At 46.1% G+C, this 23,133-nt stretch overlaps 1 protein-coding gene across 3 annotated transcripts in view; it reads right to left on the minus strand.

The window, feature by feature from the left end:
* Positions 1 to 23,133, minus strand: part of LIN7B (lin-7 cell polarity scaffold B) — a 103,356-nt gene that overhangs the window by 49,474 nt on the left and 30,749 nt on the right. For all 3 annotated transcript variants that reach the window (XM_086928663.1, XM_086928665.1, XM_086928664.1), the window contains 3 exons: positions 5,404 to 5,522; positions 3,482 to 3,553; positions 1,914 to 2,123 (listed from right to left, as the gene is read on the minus strand). In XM_086928663.1, the coding sequence (XP_086784789.1) occupies positions 1,914 to 2,123; positions 3,482 to 3,553; positions 5,404 to 5,522 (401 nt within the window). The remainder of the gene's footprint in view (positions 1 to 1,913; positions 2,124 to 3,481; positions 3,554 to 5,403; positions 5,523 to 23,133) is intronic.

Genomic DNA, 23,133 nt, shown 5'->3' on the forward strand with positions numbered 1-23,133 from the left:
CCTGTCTTCTTGCAATTAGGGTCTATGGGAAGGGTCCCCTCCATTGGCCTCTCAGGGATGGTGTCTGGAGGCATTGGGGAGGGAGACGCTTCCCTTTGTCCCATTGCAAGGAGACCCATTCAGAGACACTGCGGGAGGCCCATTGTACAGTATTTTAGCGCCCCCACAGTGTTAACTTATAGCCCACAAGCAATTCTTACACCTATCAGGCTGGAGGTGTGAGACTTGCTTGTGGGCTGAAATTTAAAACTGTGGGGGTGGTAAAATCCTGTACAATGGGCCTCCCGCGGTGTCTCTGAATAGTTTCCTTGCAAGGGGTCACTTAAGTAAATTAGAGGGGCCTCGCGCATTCCCTTAAGTAAATTAGAGGGGCCTCTCGCATCCCCTTTTGGCTCAGGGCCTCTAAAATCATAGACCCGTCCTTGTGCCCATGTGACAAATGCCGGTTCTGTGTAATGCGCTTTGTCAAGGGAGTGGGAACTATATACATTCAGTGTAGTACACAGCAGCATTTTGTGCACTGGAAAGTTTAGTATCTAAAAATTAAAGAAATAATTTAAATCAAACAGTCCTAGTCGTGGCACCCCTTCCAGATCTCGCAGGCTCGCAGGTCATATTCTGAAGTAGGCCCAATCATTTTGCTTTACGCCATGGAGGAATCTTGAACCCCGCTTTACTGCATTGTGTGATCTGATCTAGTGCTGTTAGGGGAGAAACTTGGGATGAAATGTAGGGGTTGAATTGACAACTTAAAATGTCTGGTTTGTTGGAATTTAGCACTAGCACCCCCAGTACACAGAACAGCCTCCTTATTAGCAGTGATGGTTGGGGACGGCACAGCCAGGTGTTGAAGCTGAACACGCTCACATTAAACTATGCTTTTAGGAGAGATTAAGTAAAGTAGACCTGTGGGTGGTGGGGCGCGGGGTGGGAGACTGGGAGCAGACTGAGAAATGCGATCTCGGGGGAATATTTTTTAAAGTAAAAAATGGCTGGATGTACTTCTCAATTGTAAATAAATATTGTGTTTGGGATGAAACAAAAGTGCACACAACCTACAAGCGGAAACTCAGGAAGGCATATTACTGCCTGTTAACGCACGTTAGGTGGTGCTGTGGGGAAGGAAACGAATGACAAAAGGGAGGGACAAGAGGAATGACTGACCACCAGCAACAGAGGATGTTTAACCCCTTCGCTGCGGCCGCGATTTTACCGCTGTGCGGTAAACAAAAGAACAGGGCGGGGCCGTGACGAACCCCAGCCGTCATCAGCACACGCCCACCGCGGGGCGTGACGGCTGGGGTTCGTCACCAGCATGGGAGGGGTTAAAGGACACTGAAACAAACGAGAAGGAAGGAAACAAATGACAAAAGGGAGGGACAAGAGGAATGACTGACCACCAGCAACAGAGGATGTTTAAAGGACACTGAAACAAACGAAAAGGAAGGAAACGAATGACAAAAGGGAGGGACAAGAGGAATGACTGACCACCAGCAACAGGGAGTTGCCCTTTAACGAGTATGGGACCTCCCCAGGCTCCCTCATCCTTCTGAAGAGGTTGCAGCCCTTAGCGTCCCCAGTGTGACATGAATGAGGAGACCCAGATGATGAAGCATGTCACCCAAAGGTGAGTGATGGTAATCCGTTAAATTGAAAATTATTTTCAAAAGGAGTAACTCTCACAAAGGTAGTTAGTGCATACATCTAGGCCTGTTCAGGTGTTCATATCATTCATAGCTGTATTCTTAGACCCTTGGGTATTTTGTGTGTATAGAAACATGGGACTACCCATAAATTTGAGTTAAGTATCAATGGGGTAACCTGAAAATCTACTGGACCCGGGTAGAAATGGGCAGATAGGCAAGCTGTGGCATGCAAGTGAACAAGACCTCGTGAGAAGCTATGGTACTCACCACGCCATTGACGGACAGCAACTGGTCTCCTCTCTTCAACCCTCCGTGACGGTCGGCAACTCCTCCAGGAATGATGCGAGAGATGTAGATGGGGGAGTTCTGCTCTTTGCCTCCCATGATGTTAAACCCCAACCCTTCATCGGTTTTTGGGAGCTCCACCACGCGCGGGTGGGCATGGCCTTCACTGGCAGCAAAGGCGGCAACTGTAGCCTGAGGTATTAGCAGGGAGAGAGAATAGAAGCAAAGATGGTCAGAACTCAGGCAACGATGTGACTTAAATAAACTAATTATTTAGAGCCTAGCAAAACAAATGTCAGTGTGGGGCCGCCATCTGTATGCACGTATGCATGTGGTATTTGTATAGCACAAACGTGGCTGTAAGGTAGCATAGCAAAGATTCAGGCAACAAGTGGTTGGAGGGATAGCTGGATTTCCAGAGTAAAAGGGGACTTTTACTTCACTGCGATGTAGTGTTCTTTAAAGAGATGTGCCTTCAGATGTTTCCTAAATTGGGGAAGGTTCTGATGGATACATCGAAGTTGTTCCAGTTACTGGATGCATAGATGGGGATAAGGCCTGTTCCCATTTTTTGTTCTGTTTTTTGCACTTATTTATTTACAATCTGATGGATTTTGGTTGTGGGTGTTGTAAGAGCTGCCAGAGATCTAGAGCTTGTTGACCAGATAGCCAGGGGTGCCCTTCTTGATTGCTTTGTAGATGGTGCCAAAGGGTTTGAGAATGATGTGAGGCAGAAAGGTGAGTAATCTGAGTTCCATAAGGTTAGGCTAATGTGGTCAAAATTCTTCAGGTCCTTGATAAAGCTTGCTGGGGCATGAAGGGTGCCATCAAAGGAGTCATTGTGGAGGCTGGGAGGGCATGGCTCAAGGCATTGCCACCATCCAGACGCCACAGTACTGAATTGCAGTTCTAAGGTCACCCCCTGGGAAGAATGGTTTTATTTTCTTTACTTTAGACAATTGGTGCCAGGTTTTCTTGGTTTGCTTGGTGATATGTACCATTAGGGTGAAATTGTTCACTTAAACCAAATGACTTGTCACTGTGCCTTATTCCACTGTGAGAGTGCACTATGGCCTGCTAACTAGACTTCAGTGCCAGTGCCCTCACCCGAAAATATATGTTGAATTGGCTGTACCCATTTGGAATAGGCAAACTTATCTGTAAGTCCTAGTAAATGGTACCCTGATACCCTGGACATATAAGTTAGTGGGGTACCCCAGGGCTTGCAGCACTGATGCACTGATTGTACCTCCCTGGAGGTCCCCGAGTAAAACATGTCCCCCATTCTACCCCTGCAAACTGGTAGAGCAGTTGTGAACTGCTAGCCAGACTTTGCCATCCAGACTTAGACCTTTACAGGGTAGTACTTTCTTAACGGGACAGCGTGCCAGTTGTTAAGCCCTCACTTCCAAACGTATTCATTATCTGTAATATGTATGCCAGAAAAGGAACCCTACGAGGGTCTAAACTGAAAGTTATCTGAGGGCCCGGAGAGCTCTTCAATTTGAGATATAGACCATGTCATTTCAAAACAATGCTGATAGATGTACCTTGGCTGTGGCATGGGCACGTATCTCTGCATTGCCAGAGACATCCAGGGTGTCATACAGCTGCTCATAAACCTGGAAATACAAAATCACTCAGTGATATTGGGAAATAAGCCATCAGAAACACAGAAGCATCATTGAAGTGGCAAATAGAAGGGGAGTCCTCAACTTGTTGACCATTTCTTAGCCAGGATCTGACACTTTGTCGACAGTAACTCAGGACCACCCAACCTACCCTTGCACCAACCCCAATCAAACCAAGCACCTGCCTCATTCTGACCCAGCGAAACTCAACCTATCACTGTATCATCAACCTAAACTGGTATCTATCAAATTATCTGACCAGGGATTCTCAAACTTAGGGTCCACTGCCACATTTAACACAGTGCTGCACTCCACTTAATGTAAGACTAAACCCAACCAGATACATCATCTCACTAATATAATCCAGCAATGCCCTGACAAAAGTCGATTCACATAGTATATTTCAGGTACACCTTAACCGGGTATGACAATACCCTAACCCAATGTGAATGCACCCCTAGTAAATACGATGATGTCCCAGTTTAACTAACTCACACCATTAACTAGTCCAGAACTACTCAGCCTAACCAGATGATACTGTTATCTCTTTAGACCACCCCAACCTTACCTGGAAACCTAATCTAAACAAGTACCACTGAATCTAACTAACTCACCCATCTGAAACTAGAGCAAAATTAACCTCTTACTCTGAGGGTCATCATGCTAGCAAAAGAAAAAGCATGCCTGTCTGACTACGGATTTATATTTATACAGTCAGGTTCAGAAATCCTTAAGCCTTCCGCTAACTTTTTAGAAAAGCATAACTTTGTAAAGCCTTCGTTCTTTTCATTCCCACTACTGGATTTTAGATCAGGCAGGAAGGAAACTGGTGGGAAATTAAGCTGCCACATGTGCTCCGCCGGGGTAGAACCCCTGACCACAGGCTGTGCACCTGCCAAGGCCTGGTCTACAGATATGGGAAGCACTTTGAAACCGGTCATTAATACTATAGGTTTCAGGAGGAAATCTGGAAACACAGCAACGCAGTTCTAGCATGCCTGACCAGTGGCAATTTCCATTTGGTTGGTCACTTTTTTCAGTTTATGGACAAAACACTGACATATTTGCAGTAACATGGCCATCAATTTTACCTTTAACCAACCTGGCTACTTTATTTTTGTTCTAAAAACCGTTACAATGTATTTATTATCTAATTGAAGAAGCTGGCTGTTCACTTAATCTTATTTACCAGTTTTATTAATGTATTTCTCCCCGCATAATTACCATTTTTTAGTTTATGTTTCTCGAGCCTCATGCCAAGGCATGTGTCGATATCCTTTACCATTTTCTTGCAGTGGGTGTAATTAACCAGGCAATTAAGTTATTAACTAATTTAACTAGTTACTCTAAAAATCTACCAGGTGCCTGCGACAGTACTAGAACACACTGAAACTACACATCAGCCACTTCAATCCAACTGAGATAAAAGCAACCTCACGCAGAGCAAGCCAACCTAACCCATCATTACCCAGTTTAGCCCAGCCTTCCCTTTCTAACTTGATGGTGAAGTATAAATAACTGTATTCATATGATTCTGTGACAACCCCTAACAGAGTGGTCAACAGTAGCACAGCAAACAGTAAAGAAAAGAAAAATTATCACAGCCACTAACTGCATGGTGAAAATGAACATAAGGCCAAAAAGAACAGGGAAAAGACACCAAGAAGACAAAGGGGAACTTTGGTATCCAATCAAGAAGACAGAGTTTGAAGGTTTACGTTGTAGTGGGATGTAGACAAAGGTAATAGGTGGGGTTTATGAAAATGTTTTTTTAAGTAAAGCATACAGAGACGGCTAATATGGAGTAGACTGAATAAGACGGTGTTCGTCGGTCACCTGACCTCCCTTATAGCTGAGCAGAACTTGCTCTGCAGGACTCGCTGAAGGGCTTGCAGTTTTTGGGGGGGCACCTCTCCGCTCCGCTGCAGTCGCTCCAGCAGATCTATGGCTCGGGCAACATCTAGCAACAAAAAAAGGAGAAGGTGAATACTCAAACTTATACATGGCTTTTGCTCTCAACCGAATGTTATCTGACACTCCCTGGACCCCACATTATTGAATTTGGCATGCGTCTTAAAATTTGCAGAGAAAATCCCATTATTCTTTGTAGTGTGCAGTGTTCTCGTTCATCTTTGATAACGCCTTTCCTACGTTTTTTGGAATTTCCATGCCTCCCGCCTGTGAGAAATCCCCATGAAATCGAGGTGCCACCCCACCATGCAGGATTCATCCCTTTGTATTTTACCTCAAGTGTAGGTTAAGTAACTGTCGTGTTCCCGACCCCAGGAAACACAGAGGAAACGATGGGGCGTTTCAGGTACTTCTTTATTAGTTGTGGTACAGCGTGCTGCTTCCCTGACCTCTCACCTCGAGGTCCGACTCCATAGTGTCCCCAGGTCCCTTCCCCTGATCGGATGTGGTGTCCGGTGTCCCCTGTCCTCTACCCTGTGTCCCAGGGTCCTAGTGCCCTTGTCCAGGGCACAACATCTCCCCCCTTGTTGTAAACAAAATATTTTCTTTGCATTCGGTCTGTGGTCTGAGATAGTGTGAGAGAGAAAGAGAGAAAGAGAGAAAGAGAGAAAGAGAGAAAGAGAGAAAGAGAGAGAGAGAGAGAGAGAGAGAGAGAGAGATCAGAGATCAGAGATGTAAATCTCTCTCTCTCTCTAAGTGTCCACAGCCTCTGTCTCTTTACATCTCCTCAATTAGTCTTTTTGTCTTTTTGCATTCCCTTCTTGGTCGCTGTTCTCTACTGTCAGTTTGTGCTTCTTCTTTTTATGTGTCTTCCCTCAGCTCTTGCTTTGGCATCTCCTCCTCTTTTGTTTTCAGTTCCTTGAAATGTGAGCTGTTCCTAGTGATGTGGTATTGGCCGGCTGACGCTGTGATCATTGGCCCCTTCACTTCCGTCACCGTCAAGGGGTCTCTTGAGAATGCGCTGTCTGATTTCTTCACTTGTCTCTGTTTCACCAGCACGGTGTATCCTTCTTTTATTTTTGTTTGTGTTGCATGTCTTCTCTGGTCAGCGTAGGCCTTCATTTTCGCTTTCTTGGCTTGGTCTCTTGCAGCAATGTCTTTTTGTTCCGTGTTCTCCACCTCTTTCATTTGGGGCAGTCTTGTTCTGCTTGAGCGTCCTAGCACTAGTTCTGCAGGGCACCTTCCCGTGGAGCTGTGAGGGGTGTTTCCGATAATCCTTCAGCACCTGACATAGTGCTTGTCCTGTTGATATTTGCGTTAGTTTCGCCCTCTGTATCGCTTTCTTGATGGTTCCCATGAACTGTTCTGCTATTCCGTTCGCTTGTGGCCACAGTGGTGTTATTCTCCTATGACTGATCCCAAGGTATGCCATGAACCTTTTGAATTCCTCGCCCGAGAATGGCGGACCATTGTCTGTTTTTTAATGTCTGTGGCGAGCCCCATGCTGCGAATATGTCATCTAATACTGGCAGTGTTACGTTTGCCGATGTTGATGCAACTGGCCTCACTATTGGGAACCTGTTTCCAGGTGGCCATAGAAATCTGCTGCCAGCTCTGTCCACACCGCTTTTGGCAGTTGGGACATCTGCAGTGGCTCCGGCTTTCATGAGGGCCCTGTTATTTGGCAGATGTGGATGTGCACCACAATTTCTTACACCATGTTATCTAGTCCTGAAAACCATACTTTTTCTCGCAACATTTTTTTGTTGCTACAATCCTTCGGTGTGACTCATGTGCCAGTTCTACCGTTGTTCTTCTCAGTGTCCGGGGCATTACTATCCTCGAGCCTCTCATTATTATTCCATTTCCACTTTCCGACAGTTCCTCACTTATTTTTTTGAAGGCCAGCAATTCTTCTCTCTCTACCCCTTTTCCCACGCTGCTGTTGCTTTTCACGTGTCTCCATCTTTACTGTTTGGTTATACTTATTGTCTCTTGCATGGTGGGGTCTTGTTTTGTTTCCTGTTCCAGTTCTTCCATTGTTATTGTTGTCGGTGTGCTATGCTTCAATGCAAAATTGAGATATTCTTCTGCCATTGTTGTTGATTGTGATGCTTGTGGCAGAGGGTGCCTTGAAACATAGTCAGCTGGGTTATGCTCCTTCCCTGGTTTGTGGATTATCTTAAAGTTGTAGTCCATTAGTCTGATTCCCCATCTCTCTATCCTTGGTAGTATCTTCGCGTTCGGATTGCCATATATTGTTAAGAGTGCCTGATGATCTGTTATGATTGTAAATGGTTTTCCGTAGATGTGGTAGTGTTCGCAGGCCCATACTACTGCCAAGCTCTCTTTTTATGGTTGAGAGTATCTTTTTTCTACCTCTGACCAGCTCTTGCTTCCATATGCCACTATTTGTCTTGGGGAGTCTCTCCCTGGTTGATGCTGTGCCAGTATTGCTCCTAGTCCCACTGGACTTGCGTCTACAGTTAGTTCTGTGCACAGCCTTGGATCAAAACATGCCAGGTGATCCACTGCTGTTATGGCATTTCTTATTTCTTTGAATGCTTTGCTGCATTCGTCGGTCCACGAGAAACTTTGTCCTTGCTTTGTTAGTTCTCTTAGGGGTGCGCTTACAGTGGCAAAGTCTTTGATGTACCTCACACAGTAACTAGCAAGACACAGAAATGACCTTACTTCTGCTACTTCATTTGGTTTCCTTGCCTTTTCTTGTGTTTTCACTTTGCTGCGATCTGGTCGCATTCCTTTTTTGGAGAAAATGTGGCCAAAGAATACTAGCTCGTCACGCTCTAGCTCACATTTATCTTTGTTCAGCGTCAGACCTGCCTGCTCCAGGTGGAAGCACACTTCTCTTAAAGCTTTGTCATGCTCCTCGTCTGATTTTCCAAACACTAGAATGTCATCGCTATAGTTTAAGCTGTTCTTTACTGGCCTTATTATTTGTCTTATCGTCTCCTGAAATATTTCCGTAGCGGATGAGATCCCAAAGCTCAGATGTTTGTACCTAAAGAGACCTAGGTGGGTGGAGAATGTTGTGATATATCGAGATTGAGGATCTAGTTCTAGTTTTGGGTATCCCTTACACAAATCCAGTTTAGAGAAACGCCTGGTGCCTGTGAGGCAGCTAATCATGTCATCGTGGTGTGGTCCGGGATGTCGCTCACGTTCAATAGCCTTGTTCGGGATCCTCATGTCGACACATATTCTTATTTTGGACGTGTCTTTCTTTGGGACAGCAACGATGGGTGACACCCAAGGCGTTGCTCCTTCCGCTGGCTCTATTATGTCCTGCTTTAGTAGTGCTTCAATCTCTTCTTCTACCTGTGGCTGCAGGTGTATTGGCACTCTTCTGTGATGTTGTGCTATTGGTCTTACTGTTTCATCAATATGCAATGTTATTTGTCACCCTTTCAGCTTTCCTAGTCCTTGCAGTAACTTGGGGTATTCTTCCAGGATGCTTCTTTTTTCTGACATGTTGTATGTCATTTCCAAAAGACCCATAATTTGAGCCGTGATGTTGCTCAGCAGGCATGGCGCTGGGATGTCACCTTTCAGCACATGTATTTCCTCTGTTGTCTTTTTGTCCTTGTATGTCAGTTCTTCCATGAACTTTCCCATGTTTGTTACTGGCCTGCTGGACCCCCAAGTGAATACTTCTACTCGTGATGGCCTTAGAGTCGGCTTTATCTTCATCTTTTCATATTCAGAGAAGCACATAATATTGCACGTTGTGCCACTGTCCAGCACAAATTTTGCTTTGTGTGGCCCCACACCTATGGTCACGGACTCTGTCTTTTTCATCTTGTTTTTGTCTACAAGGCATATTCTTTCTTCGCATTTCTCTTCATTCGCTGACTCTGTAGTGACATCCGACATAAGATACAGTTGTTCCGTCTTTCCCTCTTCCTCTTCTTTGCCTGACTCTTGAGGAGCTTCTTGCTCCCGTCTCGACATGCCTGACGTGTCTACTGGTTGGCATTCGTGGTCTTCCTGCCCTTCCTCGATCATTTCTGAACTGCATCCCTTGACACACACTGGCATAGTGGTTTCTTCCATTGCATTTTCTGCAGGTCTGGCCAAACGCCGGGCATGGGCCTCTATGAGGGAACTCAAGCCCGCACCTGTAGCATGTTCCTTCTTGTTTTTCTTTGCCCTTTGTTCACTTCTATCCTTTTTCCAACCTCCTGAGCGGTTGTTATTCGTCATTCGTTGTACTTGTTCTACACTTCTTGTCTTTCCTCGCTCCATTTCTTTTGCATGTGCTGTCGCTCTAGCCTCAGCCCTTGCCAGTGCTAGGATGTTTTCTAGCAAAATCGGTTCTTGGAGGACTCTTGCGCGGAACTTCGTGTCGCGGCAGCCCTCAATGATTCGCAGCCTTATTGCCTGTTCATTGTCGAACTTGTAAAATTCACAATGAGTTACAAGTTTCCGCAGCCTTGTTGCAAAGTCATCTAATGTTTCTTCCAGTTGTTGAAATGCAATCATGCAGCTTCATCGTTCGAAGTCAATATTTCTTTGGGGATCAAATTTGTCTATTAGGCACTTTTTTAATTTCTCATAGGTGGCAATCTCCTCTTTTGGGAATGTCAATAGTAATTCTTCAACTTCATCTCCTACTAAATTCAGAAATAAGCCTAACTCCTTGGCATCTGTTACATCTGCTGCTTCCACGTACCTTTCGAAACTTCTGACCCACTTCTCCCATCTGATTCCTGTCTGTGGTTCAGATAAGTTGAATGGTAGTGGTCTTCTGTACTGCGCGCTTGGTTCGGGTCTGCCATTCTGCTTTATTTCCTTTGTTCTTATACTTACATTTCCTTCTTCTTGTTGCCTCCTTGCCTTTATTTGCCCCTCTTTCTTTTTATCTCTTGATTATCCTTTGTTTGCCCCTTTTCTTTTGTTTCCTTGTTTCTCCTTTACTTCTTGTTACTTCTTTCCTTTATTTTCCCCTTTCTTTCCTTTATTTATCCTTCATTTACCCTTTGTTGCTGCTCATTTGTCTTTGCTTGTGCTTCTTTGTGCCTATCTCTTCTGATCGGCACTTTTCTGTGCTTTTCGACTTTTTCCTGACTTCAAAATGGCCGTCGCGCTGTTCTTCATTCTGATTGGTCAATTTGCCTGACCTCAAGATGGCCGCCGAGGTTCTCGCGAGATTTCATAGCCAATTGGGGCACTGCCTGATTTCAAAATGGCCGCCCGACTTTCCTTTGCTCTTATTGGCTCTCGCACCTGATTTTAAAATGGCCGCCGAGACTCTCGCGAGAGCTCGCGCCAATTTCTTCAAACTTCGCGCTGTTTCACGGATGCTTACCGGCACAAGCAGTCTTTTTTTGCAGCGGTCGGGGTGGGCTCCCGAGTCGCTGCGCTTCTTTTCCTTTGGGCAATTGCAGCCGATACTTTTTGGGCACAACGCGATCCAGGGTGGGCTCCTGGTTTAAAATCGCTGTTTTCGTCGTCGATGGGCACACAATGGAATATCGTCAACCTTTGTTGCCAGATGTCGTTTTCCCGACCCCAGGAAACACACAGGAAATGATGGGGCGTTTCAGGTACTTCTTTGTTAGTTGTAGTACAGCGTGCTGCTTCCCTAACCTCTCACCTCGAGGTCCGACTCCAGAGTGTCCCCAGGTCCCCTCCCATGACTGGATGTGGTGTCCGGTGTCCCCTGTCCTCTACCCTGTGTCCCAGGGTCCTAGTGCCCTTGTCCAGGGCACGACAGTAACCACCTCTGTATTTCGACCACCTGCTGATAGATTACTGCCATCTGAGGCTCCTAGGGATGCAAGATGCAGTAGATTACTCTGGCTGCAATAAAAGTTACAGTTGTGTGTTGAATACGGCTACCTCCATAGACTGTGCCGCCTTTCATCTATGCCTTGGGCACCACTTGATATAGGACACCAGGCCCAGGTGAGCCTGTAGTCTGCCTGGTGTGGGGTACAGAAGGTGGTCTAGGAATAAACAGGTCTATAATGAGGACAAGATCGAGGTTGGTGGTGTGATCCACAATATCTCCATGCTAGAACCAACACTAAAAATGACAAACATCTTCATCCTTGTGTGGAGGCGAGGGAGAAATGAGCAAAATCTTCTTAAACCTATATTAATTAGAAGAATGGGATAATCTAAAACTGATGAGAAAAATAGAGACAGACGTGACCTGCCTCAAACCAATCAGGTTTTCCATCAACCCAGGGTGGTGCTTTCCATATTGGAATCCTGGTGTGTGGACAATCATCCATAGCAGGCTTGCGCATCTTTAAGCTGTGGTGTGATTCCAGAGAGGTTGGCAGGACATCAATGGTACCAAGTCAATAAAGTGGTACATAAGCTTGATCTGTGTATAAAAGAGTTACCAAAGACCCTTAAAAGGCATGTATGACCTGTTGCTGCAAGATGCTGTCTAGCAGCTAAAATGCTGACTTTGGAATCTGGAAATTGGAGTTCTAATTGCCACTTTGGCATGTTATCACCCTCTGGTGGCCCTTCACAAAGTAGTAAATCCAAACATTCCTAGAAGTTCATATGAAACTCGACTCCAAATTGCAGGAATGTTACTGGGTAGGTCATAATGCATGCTGCCAGGGCTCCAATTTCTCAAATGCATGATTCTTCATAGAATAGATTTAAGCAATGGGAAACGGTGTCCGATGTATTGTGCACATTTATTTACTCGATGGTGAAATCAATTTTCCCAGTGGAGAAACCCCTTCCCTACATCTCCAAGTCTGGAAGATCCATCCATTCCTCTTCCCATTCTGGAAAGAGAGTTAGTCCAGTCCTTTCATGACTGGATGGGCTTGTGGGTAATTAAAGCATTACGAGCCTAACCTCACCTTGTTCTCCTCACTTGCATGGGAGATGCTATTGCAGACTTCTTAATTCTGGCAATCGCAAAAGAAGGCATTTTCAGCCATTAACGTATGTTTATGGTCGAAAGTGCCTTTGTAAACTGCCCTATTGTGTGTTTCTGACCCAAAATATATCTCCCTCCAACTATCGTATGTTAAATTGAATGTGCCTAAGTAATGTCAATAAGTGTAAAAAAAAACACTTGATGTACACAATTCCAAGTCATCTTCCCAAACCCCCGATATGCAGTGGTTTACTGATCCCAAGTTAGGTTTGTGATATATGATGACCAATACTTACTAAGGTGCATCAGTTCATGAATGAATGAATGAATTTTTATTAATGTTTAGACACTGTCTTTAAAACATACAGTCTTTAAAAACAATAAAAAATGTATATAATTACACCATATAAATACCAATTCATCATAATACACTAAAAGCTCTGAACCCCTACTATTTAAACTATAAGACACTAATCCAAACAATTTTTAAGAAACTTAACTAGTGCTCAAGTCACATCAAAAAATTCCATCCATAAGAGAAGTTCTAGTGCATCATTCCGACAATTGATGTTATCATTTTTTTAATAGAGTTTTTAAAATCAAGCAGCGTGGCCTATAAAAATGACAAAAATAACTTAAAACATGAACGTTAAGGTTATGATATGGCAGCCCACATGTACAGTTATTCTCTTGATCTAAAATGGCTTTGAATTTTTCAGCTCTTACATAACGCATATTTAATCCTGCATGGAACATTAATAGTAATAATCGTAACCGGGCATTCGGTAATGCCGATAAATGCGGTAATACATAATATTTTCCCATGAATATAACATGTATTGCGCGGAGGGTTTGTTCCTTACATATTTCTGGTCCGCCAATCTGGATTGTTTTTTACAGGCTAGTTTTAATTCTGCTTTAGGCTTTTTTAAGTCTAATTTTGAGGTTCCTCCAATGTCTTCCAATCTATTCTTTACCTTCCTTGCACACTGTAGTTCACTTCTTTCTTTTTCAGTGGCACAGCAGGCTAATATCTTCTGGGTATTTGGGACCAATAATTTATCCCAAAAATGCAGAATTAATTTATTAGGCTAGGAAGTACCAGGCTTGCAGTATTGCCTTTAATCTTATTGCCTGGGACATTGCACTTTTAGGGAGGGCCAACCATTTTTTAAGACATTTATTTTCACACCTGTCCCAGCTTCCCTCTGTACTAATGGCTAACAGCTCAGCCCCGTAGAGACATTGCATAGGGATCATTGCGTTATAAGCGGTTAAGAGGGGGGACCAGGAGGAGCCGCCATAAGTCTTTTTAAAGCAGACAAGTCCCCCTGTCACAGCTAATGTCCTCGACTCCACTGATTCTTTATGAACGGTGGAACTCAACTGGCTGGTAAATGTCATGCCCAGATACTTATAGGAGGACACAACCTCAACACTACTGTTGCCTAGCTGCCAATTATACAATTTACTTTTTTTCCCAAACATAATTATCTTTTTTTTTCCATGTCTATCTTCAATTTTTTTTTTTTTAATTTTTATTAAACCTTTGTTATGCAGCATGTAAATACAATTACGGACCTACAACCAATCTGGCCGGCCTCGAAATCTGTTTGTAGCAATTACGGCAGTCAAGAATTACCTCAGTATTCCACCTCACGTCATATTGCATACAATACAAAAAGCACTTCAGCTGGACGCGCCCACCGAGGTAAAGGATCAGTGAAGGTTCATTTTAAATTATATAATGAGAAGGATCATATGGCATACAATCAAGCTAAGGGCATAGGGTGGGCAATGCACACATCAGGATGTCAGCAGAGCTAGTAACCGTTGTCGACTTGTCGGTGCTACAGTACACATATCGGAATGAAGGAATAAGCAATCACAGTTTGCACCAGTCATCGCCCACCCCATGAACGCAAGACCACCTTAAGAAAATACCAATATACCAAAACACAGATATGACAAGAGGCGTAATACTTAACCTCCACAATGACCCAAGAGAAAGGGAAGGAATAAGAGGACGAAGAAGGATAAGTGAGTGAAGGAAAAAAAAGGACCCATTGAAACTAAAAAAGGGGACAAGAAAAAAAAAAAAAAAAAAAAAAAAAGAAGGACCCCTCCCCCTACCCCCCCACCCTGCACCCCTGCAGAGGCTATGGCTTACCCCCCCCCCCCCCCCCTAGCAGCGTGCCTGTCGCCCCATAAAGAATACCTGAAATATAGTTACAGGAAAGGGAGAAGAAACCCTTTAGGCTGAAGTATCCCAAAGTGTTACTCAAGAGAGAGAAAGAGAGAGGAAGGAACAAAAAGGCGGTAGAAATGAAAACACCCCCGGACAAGAACCCCCCCCCCCCAACTCCCCACCCTGCACCCCTGCAGATGGCTACAGCCTAAACCCTAGCAGCGTGCCTGTCGCCCCAAAAATAAAGAAACCCCTCCCAAAGGTAGGAAAATCCCCCCTGCACATCCCGAAGGCCAGCAAGGAAAGAATGCGGAGGAGGGCCATTCTGTGTGTCCCCCGGTCCCCCCTCCCCCACCCCCACGCACGCCATGATTGTACAAAAAGCAGAGCCAATTCGTGGAAGATATACACAGAGTAGTATACAGACAAATCGTAGGAGTCCTGGTCACCAGCGTGAGCCCCGTAACAAACACAGTTCTGCCAGCCAGCCATCAGATATCAGTCCCGGTTCAGCAAACAGTTTTCAACCCTGTCCCCGTCTATCGGCCCCTCCTTGTGCGTATGCTGAGCAAGCAGTATTTGATAACATACATTAAAGCCCGGTCTTACGGCAAAACGAAGTCGCTCCAACCCCCATTTAGTTTCAAACAATCGAGAACCAACCGCTAGGTTCGAGCCATATCATTGGTGTCACTTCACAGCTCCTGCGGCCAAAGTGTGGGCTACAAAGTATCGAGGAAAGAAGCACTGCTACGGTTCGAGGCAATCGCAACGGCCGGGGTTTCTGAGGAGCTGTCCGGTGGTAGTCGTTCGTCCGGGGAGCAGGACACGGCCAAGTAGAGTCGTCCGCACCACACCTCGGGTCAGTCGGTGTCTCGGGAGAAGACGGGACACTCCTCGCTGGGGAAGGTGCAACGCCAGTATCATGCCACCGCAGGCAGTGCAATTCTCTTTGTCCGAAGGAGGAGGAAATGGCGTCCACCCTCTTATCCAAAGCCCAGGCGCCGCCAATGAGAGCCACGCGAAGGGAACCCAGTGCCGCCATGAGATCGTTCAAGTCGGGCTCCTTTCCAGATGCGTGCGGGGCAACACCACAATCGACAACACTCTCCCTCCCAGACGGGGGTACCTGATGTAGGGCACCTTCCCCCGGCATAGCTAACCTGGCGCTGTTCAGCCCCGTGATGATCCGGTATGGGTCAATTAAATAATAACGTGGAACGGCCCGATATGGCCCGGAACAGTCAGTGCCAGGGACAGTGGGCTACACAACTGGCGGTGCAGGTCGGAGCCCCTGCTGTAGATAACATGGTCCCGTATCTCAATGTAGGCTGTCCACAAGTCCCGGTAGGGAATCGAAACAATGGCCGCACTCGACAACAAAGAAGGGCAGGGCGATCACAGCTGTCCCCAAAGCCACGGCGCCGCGCGGCTCACAATGTCATCCCTCGATGCGGGCTGGATGAATGCCCTATGAGGCGACCATGCGGAGTCTCAATTAAGGCCGATTACTCCTGCCACCCGCTCACCGCCGAGATGGTCCCGCTGGTGGCCGGCCTCGCTGTGCACTCGGGACCCCGGACTCAGTCCTCCAAAGGCCGGAGAGGCCGAGGGGAGAGTTCTGCATTTCTACCGCAGGTCGGGATCACCGGAGCATATCGCCGGTATCCCCTGCACTTCATCTCCACGAATCTGCGGCGTCCGCTCAGGATGGGTATCAGGATGTCTGCGTGCTGGGAGAGGGCACCCGGAGCCGGGAGCCTAATCAGCTGCTGCGATCGCATCTTGGCTCCTCCTATCTTCAATTTGTTAGCCTCGCACTAATGATTAAACTTTTTTAACTTCCTCTGAAGGCCTACTCCAGAATTGCCACATCATCTGCATAGAGTAGACATGACACATGTCTTCCTCCCATTTTAGGGGAGAATGAATGTGTTGCTGCCAACTCTCCTGGTAGATCAGCTAAAAATAGGGAGAACAATGTGGGAGCAAGGACACAGCCCTGCCTTAATCCATTTCTCAGAGAGAGCCCCAGCTAAGTCAAGTTCTACTTGGGCCCAGGTCCCAGTATGCAATTCCTGCAGAATTTCAATTAATGGACAGGGAATGCCCAATCGCCCAAAGTATTCTACTATCGACCAAATCGAACGCTGAAATAAAATCAACAAAGCAACAGAAAAGATTCCCTGTTGTTTCTTTTGGCTTCTTCCCCAAAGCCCATAAACGGAAGCAGTGATCTATTGTGTAATGTCCGGCTTTAAAGCCTCCCTGCTCCATTGGGATAATACAATTTCCGTCTATCAAGTTCTTTAAAGCCCTTAGTATTACTTTGGAGTACAGCTCCGCACCCACATCCAACAGATTTATTAACCGGTAATTCCCTGGGTCTTCCTAAGCATCTTTTTTATGTATAGGTTTAATTATTGCACCCTTCCAACTCAGAGGAAATATCCCGGTCTTTGTTATGTGGATATAAACTTTGGAAAAGAATCCAGCCCACCACAAATGATTTGACTTAATTATAATAGCTGGCAGGTTATCTGGTCTTGCAGCCTTTGTTAGTTTTAAGGAAGTTATCAACGTATCTATTGATTGGATAGAGAATGACTCCAAGGCCTCCATACCCCAGTTGGCCAGTCCTTCTTCACCCCTGTCCCACTTGGCTTATAAATATTGGTTAAGAAGGGTACCCAATCTGCTTCTGGCACCATACATCTAGCTGGAGGGGCATCCGTACCACAAGCATTCTGGACCAATTTCCAGAATGTTCTCATATCCTTTTCCTGAAGCTTCTTGATCATCACATTCCAGTTCAACTCAAATGAAGCCCACTTCTTCCTCCTCATCAGAGCTTCATATTCCCTTTTCTTGCAACGCTAGATTTCAACTAGGTTTGCTTGATCATTTGATCGCCTTTCCCTTCCTAATTTCTGTAACTCCTTCCTGGCTACAGCCCATTCTTTGTCACCCCATTGTTGATTTGAAGTTTGTCACAACTTATCCTTTCCCCCCCCTCTTATTACATACCCTTGCTACTGGTATCAATCTCTTCATTACCTCTGCAATGGTAGTTTCATACCAAGCACCATTTGGCTCTCCCATGGCCCTATCCTGGATCATATCATTGATTAATTGATAATGCATTAACTGCTCAATATATCTCCCATCAATTCTTGTAGTTAAACGTTTCGGGAACTCTAGAACCATTGGAATAGCTTGATCTCTCACTAATGGGGCTATCGCTATGTCTAATTTTAGCCCCCAATGATCGCTTCCCTTTAGCCTTAGTACCATAAATTCCCTGCAGAGATTAAAATACCATGCCTGTATGAATATGTAGTCAATGGGGCACTGTTGTTTCCTATATAGAAAAGTTTGGACTGCTGGGTCATCCTCTTTGAAACGGCCATTGAGGCATACAAACCCTTGTTCGGCCAAAAAGTTCACCATGTTCCTATCAAGCTTCGACTGAACACATTTTGGAAAATTTGCAATCGTGATACTATAACACTCTTGCATATCTGGGATTGCAGAGTCAGCCTTTCTTGGATCTAAATGCAGATTGAAATCCCCTAATAACAAAATCGGAGCTCTATTCGATTTATCAGATCTCTCTTGAACATTTCCCATTCTTATTTCCTAGAGTTTTTCTGATTTATGTAGACATTCACGACTATCAGTTTATTTTGTTGCAGGCCCCCCGCATAAAGATCCAGTAGGCATGCCAAGACCCAATCACTACTTGTTTCAATTTTCTTTGCCCCTTACTAGATTTAGTAGATATCAGTCATTAGGCCTCCTTTCGCCCTCCCTGTACCAAATTCGGTTCCATCTTCCCGAAAATTCATGAAACCATTTTGATGAAAATCCTCACCTTCCATGCCTTGTCTACTGGAAGCAAATTATATCATTCCCCTCCCAAAACTCTGTAAGATCAACTGTTCTTAAAAAATTCTTTATTCCATGTACATTCCAGGAGACAACCCCCAAGCCGGCGGATGTATCTATTCACTAGTCTATCTCTTCCTCTCATGAGAAAGTTGACTCCCCATCAACGCTTAGATGCACAAACCTATTGCGTACTGGGATCATATCAGAAAAATACTCTCTTTCCTGGGATAAGATAGTAACTTTTAGGCTTCGGCAGTTTGCCCCCACCTGCTGTAGTGGATGGTTTATTTCACTCACAGTCACTAAATCCTGCTGGGCTTGGCTTAAACCTGCATTGTTTGACAACATTGGTAGTTTTGAACTGTAAGTTTCCATCCCCAATTCCTGCACTAATCTTAGACCTAAGTTGTTTAACTCATCACTAGCTCCTAGAAAAAGGTCAACAAACACTGGTGATGTAAAGCAACCTTTTGTTACCTCTCTCTGTTTTAGACTGAGTGAACAACATATTTTCTATATCATTTGATGCTAACGCAACGCCTCCAGTGCCTTGCAGTGTGAGAATAATGACAGGATGTTTGACCTGTTATGGGGCTTCCACTTATTTGCTTTTTTCCCCCTGCAGGTCACATCCAGATACACATATGTTGTTTGTATAGGTCTACGTATAGTATAAACCTGATCTGAGTATTCCACAGTTCTTAGAATCCTTTGTACCTCTGGACTCTCTTTTCTCTTGACACAGGGTCTGTTTTCCATGGGGCTTCTATTTGGGTATGCACTTTTCTTTGGCCTCATGCCATCCCAACCGTTGATTATTCTAACAGGACTAACTTGGTCCCCGTATTTAATTCCCTTTAGCAATACCTACTCCCCTGCCCCTCTTAAGCCTTGATGACACTTTGATATGTTGGGCACAAATGGTGTAGCTGGCATATAGTTTTGATTCTGCCAATGCTTTTTTTAGTAGAGGTCTTGCTTTTAAACCCCACCTCCATTTCTTCCATCTAAGTTTATCAAACCGCCAGCACCTTGCCCAACTATTACGCCTCCTCACCTTTTGGACACAGAAATTGTTATATGTTCACATTCCTCTTGAGCTAACAGCTGCACATCAGATGCTGGTTGGGCAATTATCGGTCTTACTAATGAGGGCATACAAGCATTAATTTAATTTTAGTTCTGATAATATGTACTTTAAAACCCCAGCCTCCGCTCTCAATGTCTCATTTGTGGCTAGTTCATCAAGAAGCTGTGCCCAAGACACTACCAGGGCACAATTATGGATTGACCCTCAACGCAGTATCCATTCCCCAAATACTAGCTGAGTATCAGCTAACCTTTCATGCCCAGTCTTGGTGCACTGTCTAGGCTTGCTTACAATCTGGAATGCTTCTTTTTCATATGTGCACTTGCAGTTACATTGTAACAGAGCTCTGAATGAGACTGAGTTGTAGAATAAACTGAGTAGGTGAAAGAATTAGAGCAGGGGTCACAGTTGGCTACAGTGGGTAGGGTGAATTTACTGTGATGAGGCTGACATAGAGGGTCCTGGTAGCAGGGGGAGTGGCAGAGATGCAGATATGAAACATGGAGGAGTGCAGAAACTGTAATGATCTACATGTCATATGTGAATAAACCCATTATTTGTGTGTCATCAGACTGCATTCTAATAATTATCTTTAACATTCAAATTAAAAAAACAACTTTTGGGGAGACTGAGAAAAGCAAAGTAAGCTTTGAAATATGTACTCGTGTATTATTAGGTCAGAGTTTGCATTGGTCTACATAGAACAATCAATAGATCTTCAAGAGTGTGAGTACAGAGAGTCGTAAAACATGAATGTCACAATTCCACCTGCCTGTATCATACACCCATGCCTATACTCGGGAGAGAATTCCCTGTGGGTGATGATTCACCATAATACCAGGGGTAGCAAAGAGACGGCACATAACCACCCAATGACCCAAGAGCATCATAGGAAGTGAGATCATATGACATTTGACTGCATCCTCTTAGTTAGTGATGTCACGCCATATTAATACTGATGGCACCACAGTAACTTACCTTGCTGAAGTTAAGGGGCTCCTAAGCACACAATTATAGAATAACACAACAATTACGTACATGGATAAACATTCATCCTATGTACCACCTCCATTTTAAATAGGGTGCTGACAGGATAGGAACATTACACATTTCCCTATTTATTGTGTGTCATATTATGTTTTTGTTGGAAGAGGAAAATGCAATACCACAAAGACAACAGTATGAAGGCAAATTATTTATAACAAGGTAATGATTTAATAGTGAATTACGAAAGCATAAAATGGACTGCTAAATTACAAGACGAAAAACAAAAAGATTTGTAAAAAAACAAGAGATTTTGTCCACCTGTATTTCTTGATGCAGAACATGTACTGAATGGAAACTGTGTGTTAGACCTGTCGGCCCTTTGGGTGGTTCCTCCTATTATTTATTTATTTTTGTCTCCTTTCTGCCTCCTAAGTTTTCTATTTTTATGTCCACTGGAATTTTTGGTGTTGTCCTTGGGGGTTAGGTGCTACCTTGTCCCTCTTATTTTTGAGGCCCAGCTGTCCACACAAAATACTGGATACATCGACACACAAAATGGTGGCTGGTAACTGCCGCATTTCTTTACCTCAGAGACTGGGCCATAGACTAAAATGAGGGATCTAGAACCTTCTGGACCCCTCTAGTCCCAATGGACCCAAAGCTATAAATAGTGGAATGTTGGGCGACCATTTTGTAGAAGCTGGAGTCAACTGAAGAGAGAGGAGTTGGAGTCCAGGCGGTGGAGTCAGTAGGTTGATGCACGGAGTGGGGCTGACTTCCTTCTGAGGCTGCTGCCCCCCTGGTGATACGGCCCCTCAATCCATTTACCTGACCCTGCCCACCTTTGCTGAAGAGGAATTGGGAGAATACTGAGCAGGCCTACTAACAGAGGACAGTGGCAGGTACTACAGTGTACGGACCAGACAGTAGGGGTGAGTGAGGCAGAGAGCTGATATCGCCACCCCAGCGAGCTGAATACGCCCCGCGCTGGCCTGTTGTGTGACCCCGACTCTGAGGTGCGCCCACTCCAAGCACGCCCTGGGAGCGGCCCTGTAACGTTATCCCCGCTGGCCTCTAGAATACAGAATCGGGAGGCTGTATTATTTCCCATTCTACCACAAACGTTAAAATCGTCAGAGGCCTCTCTTTGTTTGACCGCCCCCTTTATCGCGATTTCCCTCCTCCACAGAAGTTGCCCCGCAGCTGTGAGAACCGGAGTGGCAGGATTGGGGGAGGCGCTGCGCAACAGTGACAGAACCAGCGGCGACTTACCGAGGGCAGTGGAGTGTATCAGGACCGCAGGGAACTTCATTGCGAGTGCTGTAGTGCCGAGTTAATTGAGGTCCCTGCCCCGTTGACGTCTGTGAGGTTTGGTGCCGGGTGAGAGGCAGAGCGGAGCCCCAGGAAGAAACAAGGCGTGAACCGGCAAGGCCAGGAGGGGAGGAGTCGGGCAAAGGAATGCGTGAGGAAAGGGAGTAGTGCCGGAGCTGAGGCGCGAGTGACAGAGAGACTTGCCTACGAATTACCTCCCGTATGTCAGTCCGACCTACTTGGAAATACTTTCCCAGCAAGTTCGTTGGCCCTTCGGTCCTCTGCTAAATACAGGACCGGCTGGGAGCGGAGCTTGCCGGAGTCTATGGTGGACGTGTGAGCGCTGGGCTCCTCGCCTAAGCCCCAGCAATATCCGATAACCTCATCCTAAGTCGTGCCAAGTCAGGCCCTGACGACTCTATCCACTCCCCAGCAACCCCCGGGAGCCAGCGGCGAGGACTTGGCGGCTGGACCAGCCGTGAAACGGACCGCCTTGGTGGTGAGGGATCTGCGGCGGCAGACCAGGCCTGAATCCTCGGCCTCGCCTGCAACAATAGCCGAGTGACGTCACGCTACGTGCGGCCAGGGCGGAGCTGCAGGAGCCGGGGCCGCGGACCCATCGACAAAACCGGGGCGGCCTGAGGTGGCGACCGGTGTGTCCCCCCCTCGACCCGGGCGGCGCCTGAGACGTGGTGAAGAGAGGAGCGCTGTACCCTGGCTGGCCGCTGCGGGAGACGGCGAAACGGAGGACCCGGGGACGTTACGAACGTTGGGCCCTGGTGAGTCACTCCATTGGCTGCCGACCTGGTGCCTGGAGGGCACACTTTGCAGGCGATTGCCCCGGTGGAGGAGGGTGCCCCAGGGCAAAACGACACTCGCGAGTGCAGCGGGAGTCCTGCTGCGACCCCGCTGAAACCCGGAGCATCAGCCGTGAGTACTCGCGGGGACCTGGCGGTACAGGGGAGTGCATGACTGTGATAATGCCTCCCGAGGCCCCGTCTCTGTGCCCTGCTTGCTACCTGAAGGACTTGTCGGCCAACGCTGGTGTATGGGTATATGGGAGCCGCTTCTGAGGGTGTTCTACTATTGAGACTCGGCCCTCGTGGTGGCCGCCATTTTGGAGCCGGCTTGCACCCGGAGGGGACCTGTTGGGGTGGTGCCTGCGGCCCATGCAATTGGCTGGGAACATCGATCGGCTCATGGCGGAGCGAGACCGTGTTGACCTGGGTCGCGGAGGTTCGGATGTGAACTACGCAGCGGGCCCTGCCTAGAGGGCCCAGCTCCAGAGTCTTCGAGGAACTGTGGGGGTCCTAGGCATA

Source organism: Lissotriton vulgaris, chromosome 7, assembly GCF_964263255.1.
Source record: "Lissotriton vulgaris chromosome 7, aLisVul1.2, whole genome shotgun sequence".
Taxonomy (NCBI): domain Eukaryota; kingdom Metazoa; phylum Chordata; class Amphibia; order Caudata; family Salamandridae; genus Lissotriton; species Lissotriton vulgaris.